Below are 12,408 nucleotides of genomic sequence, written 5' to 3'. Positions count from 1 at the left end.
TCAGAGAAGGGAAGGCCCTCCATGGGTACTAACCTACCCTGGTACATCAGGTTGCAGCAGGACTAGGTGCATCTTTTTCCATTGAGGGCAGACAAGGCATCCCAGCTATGTGAAAGGAATCCAAGAGCAATTGCTCAGTGGTTAAGAGAGAGGACCTAGACCCCCTGCTCAGATGTGGCTGATTGGCAGCTCAGTCTCTTTGTGGATCTCTGAGTGAGGGGAGGAGGGACTGCCTCTATCATGAACTCAATTGACTGCTCTCTGATCACTTGTCCCTGATGATGCAGCCTTGCCAGGCCACGGAGGAAGAGGATCCAGGCAGTTCTGATGAGACTTAACAAGCTATGGGCAGATGGCAATAGTGGAGAACTCTCCCTTTTCAGTGGACTAGGGGAAAGGGATGAGGAGGAGTTGAGGGAGGGGGCTTCAAATGGGATATATAATGAATAAATTGTGAAGAAAAAAATAAAAACTAAAAAACTAAAAAAAAGAGCACTGGCTGTTTTTCCAGAGGACCTGTGTTTGATTCCTAGCATCTGAAAAGCAGCTAAAGACTTGCTATAACACTTCCAGGGAATCTGATGTCCTCTTCTACCTTGGAGGGCATTGCTTGCAAGTGGGGCACAAACGTACATGCAGGCAAAACAGCCATACACACAAAATAATAAAGTAAAAAAAGTGGTAGTGGTGCACGCCTTTAATCCTAGCACTCGGGAGGCAGAGGCAGGTGGATCGCTGTGAGTTCAAGGCCAGCCTGGTCTATGAAGGGAGATCTAGGACAGCCAAGGCCACACAGAGAAACCCTGTCTTGAAAAACAACAAAGAAACAACAAAACAATCCATCTTTGGGTGGTAGTGATGTATTTGTTAACAAGAGTATTGGCTGCATATATACATTGACTTGGAGATATTTGAGGGAGTGGTTCATGGCCTTTTGACTCTTCCGTACATATGTTATGATTCTGTAAAAAAAGCTAATAGAAAACAAGATGTTTATTTAGTGAGAAGACAATCAAACTAGCAATTGAAATTCAGTACAGTGCAGCTCTACTTTTATTGCTACTATAGGTGTTAAATAATAAAGTTCTCTGCCAACCTCACAGCCAGTCCCAGCACTGTCCTGCTGGAGTTGCAGGGTATTTTACAAACAGCTCCTCCTCTCCCCACAAGCATTAAATGAAAACTACACAAATCATTGTATTTTATTTCCTTCAACTGCTATTTTAAATTTTTTATTTGCTGGTAATATCTTTAAATATTTTACTGCTTTCTTTATTGCTACTTTTAAAACTCATTTACTAGGCTTTGAAGAGTTTGAGTCATCTTCATTTGTTGCATAATTGTTTTTACACCTAAGTTTTAATGCTTTGTTTCTATTATTATGCAGGATATATTCTTTTTATATGTATGTATATCCTATGCTCATTTTATTTAAAATTTATTTTAAAACTTATTATGTATGTGTGTGCATGGTATGTATATGTGGGTGGGTGCACACTTTATTTTTAATCTTACTGAAATTTGCCTTTGAAAATTTCCATATACTTAAACATGTTTTTTACTTATCAATATTAAGAACAAATTAAGCTCTAAAAAAAAGTACGGGGTGAAGTTGAAAAGATTTAATTTCTCTGTTCTTCCTCTTCACTTTTTTTATTGATGTTGTTCATGATTCAGGGTAAACTTTACTGCTAATTTTTGCATTTTACTTAATTCAAAAGTTAATCATGGTTGCTTTTAAGAGGAGGAAGAAAAGGAGGAGTTAGTTGTAGACTTATTCTCACTTTTGTGACCATGTTTACATATATTAATTTACTCAAAACTTTATTGAATATCTACTGAATAGTAGAAAGAAAGAAAGAAAGAAAGAAAGAAAGAAAGAAAGAAAGAAAGAAAGAAAGAAAGCCTATCTTAGCAAGCTTTATGTTTGGGGGAAGGTGGCTAATAAATAGTAAATTTTGTATTTTGAAGGATAATCAGAAGAGAATAAGTCAGATAATTAGATGGAGTGATAGAGAATGGCTGGTAGCAGTTGGAATTGTTGCTATCTTATGTTGGTCAGAGAAACACTGAAGTAGTACCATTTACTCTGAGAGTTGGAGAATAGGAAAGCTGAGTGAAGAGGAGTCCCGGCTTGAGGGTATCCAATGTCCTGGTTAAGTAGCAAGTTCATCTTTTCTGGGGTGGATATCTTCATGTGCATGTGCACATCTACATGTGTTCATGTGGAGGCCAGAGGTCTTCCTGCATCACCATATGTTTTTGAGTCATGGTTTCTCACCAACATGGAACATACAGATTTGACATAGCTGGCTGGCCAGTGAGCTTCAGGGTTCCTCCTGTGTCTGTTTCCTAGTGTTACAGTTACAGGAACTACCTGCCATGTTCACTTTTCACATAACTGCTGAGGGTCTGTAGTCAGGTTCCTACTCTTGAGCTTGAAGAACTTCACCATGGAGACATGCCAGCTCCAAAAACTCCATCTATGAAACAGTGACTATTTAACGTGCACCGAATTTCTCTCCCTTCTTTTATTTTGTTATCCTAGGGATTGAATGTAAAGCCTTATATATTCTAGGCCAGTGCTCTGGATTGAGGTATAATCGCAGACATTTATTTGGTTTTTATTCTGAGATGGCAATCTAACTAAATCGCTCTTGTCTTTGACTAATTTTCAAAGACAAGCCCCCTTAGCCTTTTTAGCACTTGGGGTTTATGAAGGTCTGCACCACTAGCTTGCCTGCTTTATATATATATATATATATATATATATATATATATATATATATATATATATATATATAATGATCAAAACAGGTCATGTTTTTTGTTTTCATAGCACTTACATCTTACCTAGAACAGGGGATCAGAAGGACAAACTATATCAGACTGCTAAGTGCTATGAAGAAAATAAAATGAATTATGTGATAGCATGAGGAGATGACACTATATAGGTAGGAAAGTAATGGAATGCTTTCTGAAGTGCTGACATTTAACAATGTGGAATTTGATAATAGATACTCATGGATATCAGAGAACCCAGGGCCAGGTTTCATTTTGGGTTGGAACAAAGAGGTAAGAACTTGGGTAGGATTGTGTAGGATCTTATATGATATAATAAGCTTAGACTTCCCAAGAGCAGTGGAAAGCTGTACTATGGCGTAAGACTAATTTGCTTTAATAAAAAGACAAGTTGGTTAAGGACTTCAGACAGAATAGAAATTACTCTGTGATGGAAATGCTCCACGTGAAGTTAGTACCTGGATCTTTTTTACAGTGTTGTCTAGACTCTGATTTCCTCTATCTTAGTCTTTAATCTACTTGATAACAGTGTTATCTCTATTTATAGTTTACCATTTATTCACTTTGTATCCCAGCTGTAGCCCCCTCCATCTCCTTCCAGTCCTTGTTTGTGATAATGTACAGAAGTTCAAGAAGATACTTTTGAGTCATTTAGTTAATAGTTTTAACTTTGTGTGGATCTTTTTGTTTGGTTTAGACAAAATCTTACTACACAGGCCTGCCTTGGCTTGCCTGGCTCTCCCTGGCTCTCTGTTTGTAGAGCCTGCTGGCTTTGAACTTGCAGCCACCTTCCTGAGTTCTGAGATTATGGGCATTCACCACCAAGTCCAGCAACTTTTATTTTTATTTATTTATTTTTTAACTTTTACTAATTACACTTTATTCACTTTGTATCCCCCCATAAACCCTTCCCTCCTAACTTTTATTTTTTATGAATGAACATGTGCTGTTGGAGTTCTAACCATTTTTAAAATTATGTCAGTGATTTGAGATGTAGCCTAGTAATTCAGAATAGTGGTCCTTTCTAGTATGTTGAAGAATCATCAGAATGTAAGATCCCTTGAGTCCTCCAAAGGGATTCTGTCTGGTTCTTTGGAATACCCAGTTGGTGGAACTATCTTAAAGATTACAGAACAAGAGATAGAAGCTTTAGGTTTAGTGATTTTTAAAGCAGAAAATTAAAATACCTTGTCTATACTGTTACCATTTCTGTATAGGAACTTTGATTAATTTGCTGTACAACTGTATTATTCACTAAAATATTTTAAGTGATTAACTTGAAAATTTCTTTTATATTTATCCATTTATTTTGTTATTTTACCCCATGCTGCATTCATTTTTCCTTGGCTTCTTTCAGCAAATGAATATTTACTGTGTACCAATAATTGTGCTACAGATCTGGAAGAAGTCAGTTATGGAGAATCCAAGCATCTAGCCTGAAAGAGCTCCTCTCCAAGACTGAGAATCATTTGTAAACAATGGAGAATTCACAAATGCCCATATTTTCAGTATTCCTAAAAGATAAATAGGAGTTTGTAATAGGATGAGAACATTTGCAAACATGTGGAAACTTTAGAGGCTGGTCTTTGAGAGCAGGGTGATGAATAAATCATAAAAATAAGATAAACAAGACAGGTGAAAGCCTGGGTATTTTATCTTTGGTTTAATTAATTTTTATGTTACGATTTAAGAAGAGAGGATGAATTTGAGATATTTTGGAATAATTTGGTAGGATTTTGATACTCAGTTGGATATGAGTTAGGAGAATTTAAATTGTTCAAAATCAGGAGATAACTAATTGGAAGAGTTGAGGAAGATACAGAATCTATAGAGCTGTGACATCTAAAATATCAGCCATAATCTGATGGTACCTTCAGGCGATACCCTTTCTGTAATCATCTCAGCAAATGATCACTTCCTCACTTCTTACTGTCGTAGGCTAAGTTTCTATATTTCTCCCCTCACTCCTATTTAAATAAAGCAGAATGGTTTTGCAGTCTGCATTACTTCTAGTGTAATAGGCTGCATGTGTCTCAAAAATTCTATATTAGTTGAAACCAAAGAAACAATAAGTGATGCACTTAAGGTTTTATGTGTGAAAACATTTATATATTATTTTTATGATAAAATGGGAAATGATTAAATGGCTCTCAAAACAATAATTTGTTTGACAAATTAGGATATCTATTTGCTCGATGGCAAAGTTAGGGAAAGCCTGGGCTGTTGGAATAAAGGGATTTATAAGTGATCCCATGTATTTATTTACTTTACATCCCAATCACAGCTTTCCCTCCCTCTTCTCCCAGCCTCTCCCTCTCCCATTCCTTCCCCCATCATGGCCTCCCTTTCTCCTCAGAGACAGAGAGGTCTCCCATGGATAGTGGCCCTCCTTGGCATATCAAGTTGGAATAGGAGTAGGTGCATCTTCTCCTATTGAGGCTAGACAAAGCAGTCCTGTTTGGGGAAAGGGATCCGAAGGCAGGCAACAGAGTTAGAGACAGCCCTGCTCCTGCTGTTAGGGATCCCATGTGAAGACCAAGCTGCATTTCTGTTACATTTAAGTCTCTGTGAGCCTTGAATTCTGCCTAACATTTGGCTGTGGGTCGCTGCATCTCTTCCCATCAGCTTCTGGGTAAAACCTCTCAGATGACAATTGTGCTAGGCTCCTGTTTAGCAAATATCATCATATTATATATCATTATCCTGTATAGCAAAATATCATTAATAGTGTCAGGGGTGGGCTCACTCTCATGGCATGGGTTTAAGGTTGGGCCAGTCATTGGTTGGCCCTTCCCTCAATTTCTGCTCCATCTTTATCTCTATACGTCTTATAGGCAGGGTCAAGTGTTTTTTTTTTTTTTTTTAATTTGAGACAGGGTTTCTCTATGTAGCCTTGCCTGTCTTGGACTTGCTTTAGTAGACCAGATTGACCTCATACTCAGAGATCTGCCTGCCTCTGCCTTATTGAGTGCTGGGCTTATAGTCAGATGCCATTGTGCCCAGTGGGTTGAAGGTTTTGTGGGTGAGTTTGTGTCCCCTTTCCTCCATTACATGTCTTACCTGGCTACAAGTGGTAGTTGTTTCAGGTTCCATATTCCCTATTGCTAGTAGTCTTAGCTAGAGTCACCCTCATTGATTCCTGAGAGGTTTCCCTTGCCCCACTCGTCAATACCAGTTCTGTATCTCAGTTCTCTCTCCCTTTGCCCTCCCATACTTATCCCACCTGTTCCAACCCCCACTCCCCACCCTGTTTCTTCTCTCCATACCTCCCATTTGCATCCCCACCCCTGTACTATTTTTATTCCTTTCTAAGTGAGAGTCAAGCATCCTCTCTTTGGCCCTCCTTGTTACTGAGCTTCTTTGGGTCTGTGGGTTGTAGCGTGGTTATCCTGTACCATATGGCTTATAAAGTGAGTACATGCCATGTGTGTCTTTCTGAGTCCGGGTTACCTCACTCAGAGTAACCTTTTCTGTTCCATCTATTTATCTGCAAATTTCATGATGTCCTTTTAAAATACTCGAGTAGTACTACATTGTGAATATGTGCCACATTTTATCCATTCTTTGTTTGAGGGTTGTTTCTAGTTTCTGGCTATTACAAATAAAGCTACTGTGAACATAGTTGAGCAAGGGTCCTTGTGGTATAGCTGGGTCTTGAGGTAGAACTATTCTCAATTTTCTGAGAAACCACCAAGTTGATTTCTAAAATGGTTGTACAAGTTTGTACTCTCACCAGCAATGGAGGAGTGTTCCTCTTGCTCCGCATAACCACCAGTATGTTTTGTCACTTGAGTTTTTGATCTTAGCCACTCTGATAAGTGTGAAGTAGAATCTCTTACCTGACTCACCACTTTGAAGGGATGCCTGACCAGGAAGCTGTGAGCTGGAACCGTGTTTGGCTTTTCTATGCCCTCTGTTTTTTTATATGTAGCTTTCAGGTATTCTATTACTTCTATTGTGTATGTTTGAAGCCCCTCCTCTTTCTCTATTGGAATTGAGTCTGTTTTCTTATTTTACTTCTTTCCTTCACTGGCTCAAACAGAGGAAAACTGTAGCCTCCATTTAAGCCAGAAGTGTCATCCATGTTTAAAATCACTGCTGTGGAATTCTTTGCTCCATCCTTAGCTTCATAAGGTCTTTGTAGTCTCCATTTAAATACTTTTGAAGAGACACTGTAGTGGAGAAGATGGCACATTCTCAAGGCGTGAGAATGTCCAAGGGGACAGTGTAATGCAGTGCATCCTCTCAAGGCCTGAGAGCGGACAATTGTCAGACAGTGTGTATTTTAAGTGGCAAACATGACAATCTCTAGAGAATTTATCACTTTAGGCATATTTTATATTTTCAAATTTCAGTGATTGTTTTTAAAATCACTAAATAGACAACTTTCTCCTGGGGGCATTTTCCCATCCAGGTGATTGACAAGTCCATTTGGATTGTTCCTTACAAGGATGAGGGGAGGAGGGAAGGAATAGACACATCCTTGGGCTTTATTGTTATTGTTGTTGTTTTTTTTTTATCTTTTATTGTTTTTTTAACCACAAAACCTCGTGATTCACAGTGATCTTGTTAGGTGTAGGGCTTTTAGAACCAAATTTAGATGCTTATTAATTTATGCCATTCTGAGCAGCTCAAAATGTCATATTTTCTCAAATAGCCGGAGATAGGACTCAAGTTCCATGCCTCTGATCAGTACTTAAGAGTCCTGCAGTTTCAGTCATTGGTTTGATAAGCTATTGCTTATGAAGGAGAGGTTCAGCATCAGTGTCCTGAGGTCCTGCCAATATCTAGCAACTTAATGTAGCACGGCAAATATAGTAGTGCATACAAAACACTCCATGTGGAAGCAGGGGCTTAATTTATGGACCTATGTTTTAAAAGTAGAGAATAGCTTATAAGTCCATTTTGTCACATCCCAAATACAAATAAATTTTGTTTTCTTTATGAATATCTTGCTAATTTAATACCCATAGGAGTTCTGACATTTTAGGAGCCTTTTGTAATATTTATTGTAGTCCAGTAAACTTTAGCTGGGAACCAGGATTTTTAAATTTAAAGGTCCTAAGAGCAGTAATGATAGGATGCAGAACTCATAGCCTTGCTGTGTGAGGAATCTTAATTGCATTGACCTATGGACATGTGTTTGTGGCCGTTTTGTTTATTGATGACTGATGTGGGAGGGCCCAGCCCACTGTGGGTGGTGCCACTCCCGGAGAGGGAGCCTAAGTTGTTTAAGAAAAGTAGATGAACAAGCCAGAGAAAGCAAGCCTTCATCAGTATTCCATCATGGCCTCTGCTTCAGTTCCTGGCCGTTAGGATCCTACTTTAAGTTCCTGCCTTGACCTTTCCTGGTGTGGGCTGTAAGCACAAGAAACAAAACCTTTCACCTTCGTGATTGTTTTCAGTCCTGGTCTTTATCACAGCAGGAGAGAACCACACTAGGACAGCCCCAAAGACAATTAGGTAATTTAGGTGCTTCAAAGCCTATCACTTCTTATCTTCCAAATACACTAAAATTACATGCTCATCAGGAAGTGTTTTATTGAATGGATAGCATTATAATTTTCCATAAAAGTCATGCAATTTCATAAATATTTACATTTGAGTTTATAAATGTTTTAAAATATGATTAAATTATTTTTATATAGTCTTTATGTATTTGAAGACATTTATCCATATTTCTTTGTTAAACAGGTTGACTTTGTCTTAAAATAAGTGACAATTCAAATTAGTAGTATTTACCTCAAGTATATAACAGTGTGTCAGGTTTTATAACAGCTTGCTGGCTCTGTGTATTGGGTGCCACTATTTTTCTTGCATAGTAACATTGTCTTATAGAGCGAAAAGTTAAATCCAATGTGGTAAGGAAAGAACATTTTTACAAATTTAGATCTTCCCAGGGTGGGGCATCTTTTTAGACATAGCAGAGCTGAAATTAAATGGTCAAATAAATATGTTTTGAAAGATTCCCTTAAATAGCTGGAAAAAGTAGAAGTGATATCCTTCACTATGGAATATGTTTTCTCTGTTGTTGCACATATCTTTTCATTATGAATATAATAGAACATACTTTTTTCAAATGATATTATAATGAAATTGATAGTGTTAATTTTTTTTTTAATGACCATATATACTGCCCGAAGTTGTTCAAAAATCCTAACTGACCACTGGTATAGACAGTGCATTTATACTGAAAGTAGAGTATAAATAGAGAATAACTCACACCCTTGGTACTTACACATATTTGAGATTTTCCTTTGTAACCCTGTGACTCATGCTGGCTCTTATAGGTGTTGTGCTTAGAAAGCAGTTGGTTAGTATTGGGGGAGAAGGTTCAGTGAGTAGTAGCTCTTGCCATTCCAACATGAAGACCTAAGTTTGGCACCCAGAACCCGCATCAATAGCCAAATGTGTCTGAGTACCTATAAGCCCAGGGCACCTATGGGAAGACGGATGTGTCTGAGTGCCTATTAGCCCAGTGCGCGTATGGGAAGATGGAAGCAGAGATAAGAATATGCAGATGCTGTCGTCAGGGAGAGGGGACCCTGTTTCAAAACAGTGTGGAAGGTGTGGACAGATGCCTAAGGTGGCCCTGTGACCTCTACACTTGCACCATGACATGACACACCAATGCTCTCCTCAACATGAACCCACAGACGCATAGACACAAAAAGTTGTTGATTAAATTAGGACTATTACTGTTAATATGTATCTCTTTTGTTACAGAAGAAAATACGCAGGAAGCACCACAGATGAAGAGAAGCTTGAGTGAAAAGGTTTCTCTCTACAGAGGTGACATCACACTGCTAGAGGTGGATGCAATAGTCAATGCGGGTGAGTGGTTCGCTTTCTGTCTTATTTGCTGTGCCTTTACAATTTTAAAACATTTCCTATATTGACTTGGTGTAGAAAGGCCTTGTATCTTTTTCTTCGTGGTAAAAGACATTGAGGATTTATTTTCTGTATCCAATGAAGAGGATGGGATGATAGGAGGAGTAAAAAAACTGTTGTAAAAAGTTCTTCAGGACGAATTTCAGTAGTTAAGTGATTACTGGCTTCATGCTTGAGTTAAGGAGAAGCAATGGTTCAGCACGCTTTTCCTTTCTTTTGTATAAATCATAAGTATTCAGTTAGATTATGTCAGCCAAAAGAAAAATGTGCAGAAATTATTTCTTTGATTTCAAAATCTCACTTGTGTGTAAGTTTTCATTTTTATTATAAAATGCATTTCACTGGCATGTTTTAATGTATAATTTTCTTCTTAGAATATTGAAGGAAATATGATAGCATGTTATTTATGTTGTTCTTGTCTCCTATATATTTCTTGTATAATTATATATAAAAGGGATGTAACATTTGTGTTTCTCTACAGGTAAATATTAATAAAATGATATGTGCTTTAGAAAGCTAATCCCCTTGTAGGTTGAAATTGTCAAACAACAGTAGGTCTAGACTTAGGTGAAGGCAGCCTTTAACCTCTGGGCTCATCAAGGAAAGGGGATGGTGGCCATGGATTGCTGAGGAGAGTTGCAGTGGAGGAGCTATTTGACTCAGGGGATCTTTTAAGTATCTAAAAGGTCAAGCAGAAAAGGACTTTTCATTTACTGGAAGATGTAAACGCTTATAGAAGGAGTGGCTGTGGGGAATTGAATGAAGACATTATTCAGGTGGCTCCCTGGAGGAGCCATTAGAGCGGTGGGTTTTTCATTAATCATGGTGGCTCAAAATACAGCAGTTTAGAACCAGGAGAGAAGATGGAGTTGAGGTTATTGAATCTACCGCCTGGGCTGGACCAGCTGGAAGGGGAAATGGAGACAGAGAGTGCATGACTGAGACAGCAGAATGGGAGTGTAGACGGGTCCAGACTCAGCAGAAGCTCTACGGTGGCCACCTGTGGGTTTCTGTGAGCTGAGAAGAAGAGTGCTGGCTTAGAGTTAGCCACCTCTCAGAACACAGCGAATGTTGTTTTCCAGAAGTGCAGGGTGTAGGGAAGGTGATTTACACAGTCAGTTCTCAGGTGACTTGCTCAGTCTGCACAGGGCAACAGGAAAATTCTTGGAGATGACAGAGGAAGAACATGGCAGAGTTCTTGAGGTCTAGCAGGAAGACTGGCAGGCCAGTGAGCTTGTTCACCGTTCAGAGATGGATGTCAGTTCCTTGTAAAAGGACCAGTTCTGCCATAGTCAGGCACGGTTTTCTTTCAATGGCCCTTTGCTTCTGTTCTCCTCTGATGCCTATGTCACCTTTTTGAGATGCCATTTCCTGTCAAAAAGGAGTGCAGATTGTTGCACCTGTACCCAATCTGGCTGTCTTCTTTTGGCTTGATTTCTATCCTTCAGTCATCTTAAAGGCTCAGATGTTCCTTATATGTAGCCCAGGATGTTTATTTTTTTTTATTTTTATTTTTTCCCTCTAGTATATGGGGCCTGTGAAGAATTCAGGGTCTTGGAAAATACCTCATGAACACTTAGGCACAGAGTTTTAGTTCAATATCCCTGTGGTTAGTAACTGATCAATGGTTTATTATGCCAGAATTTTTATGAATGTATAAACTTTAATTCTAAAATACTTAAGATTTGAAAGTTTTTATAAAAGTACCACCAATGCTTTAATATGTTTTTGAAATTTTTAGCCAATGATTCTAGTTGCTTCTTTTTCTTCTTGTTAACATAATATTGCATTTACTTTGTTCACTTGACAGTAACAATGACTTTTCTTGGGTTCTGTTAGCTGTGTACTTATGTTCTTCCCCAAGAAGCACACAATGGTACTTTCTCTCTTTATTGTTTCACCACCCAAAGCAATGTCTTGACTTCATGCTTTTAAGAACTATTCAAACTGTGTATGTGTTAAACTGACTTCATGCAGTTGAATATCACATCTCTAATAACATATTCTGCACTGAGGACTCAATACAGTGAGGCAGGTTGGCTCTGGTTTTAAAAATCATTTGTTTAATCAATCAATAAAAATATTTATGAGTAATTTTTGTTGACATAAAATATTGTTAATTAGTAAAAAACATTATTAGCTCACTCTTTTGCTTCTCGTCCACTGTCCTTTCTTTGTATGTGTAGTTTTCTCATAGATGTTGCAGAGGGTCCATGACTATGCTGACTTAATGTGAAGATAGGAATCACCTTCAGTACCTTCTAGCTCTCTGGCTGTGATGCATGTAATTTGGATGGGCTCACAAGGGCTGGCTCATCAGGTAGTTTCTGGGTGGATGGGAAAGAAAATACCAAATGTACAGGTAACGGCTCTATTTGCAGCTCTCTGTTGTGCAGCTTGTTGGCCTGGTATGAACAGAAAGGCACAGCTGTTAGCTTTCAGGTACACAAGGCAATGTGACAGAAAACTCCAGAGCCGTCTCCAGCAAGAGGCAGTGCTCACAGTCAGGTGGCAGAGCTGTCCCGCTGTCACTTTCTGCCAGACTGCCAAGGTTCTTCCATGACCACGTTAGTGTATTGAAAGAACTGATCTTTATAGTTGAATGGGAAGGTTTGATACTTTACACTTCTTAGTTAACATCTTGTTGAACTCTCTTAACCCTTCTTAAATGTTCCCTGAGATAGGCCCCCTTTATTCTTAACCCTTCTTAAATGT

The 12,408-nt window shown here is 38.5% G+C and overlaps 1 protein-coding gene across 6 annotated transcripts in view; it reads left to right on the top strand.

The window, feature by feature from the left end:
* Macrod2 (mono-ADP ribosylhydrolase 2) overlaps nucleotides 1-12,408 on the top strand; it is a 1,832,027-nt gene that overhangs the window by 40,125 nt on the left and 1,779,494 nt on the right. For 5 of the 6 annotated variants that reach the window (XM_055602643.1, XM_055602644.1, XM_055602642.1 and 2 more), the window contains exon 3: nucleotides 9,529-9,636. In XM_055602643.1, the coding sequence (XP_055458618.1) occupies nucleotides 9,529-9,636 (108 nt within the window). The remainder of the gene's footprint in view (nucleotides 1-9,528; nucleotides 9,637-12,408) is intronic. The other variant, XM_055602641.1, reaches the window with a different exon arrangement.

The sequence above is a fragment of the Psammomys obesus genome, unplaced genomic scaffold, assembly GCF_907164565.1.
Source record: "Psammomys obesus unplaced genomic scaffold, mPsaObe1.curated_primary_1811, whole genome shotgun sequence".
NCBI lineage: Eukaryota > Metazoa > Chordata > Mammalia > Rodentia > Muridae > Psammomys > Psammomys obesus.
This window is presented reverse-complemented; position numbering and strand designations above follow the sequence as displayed.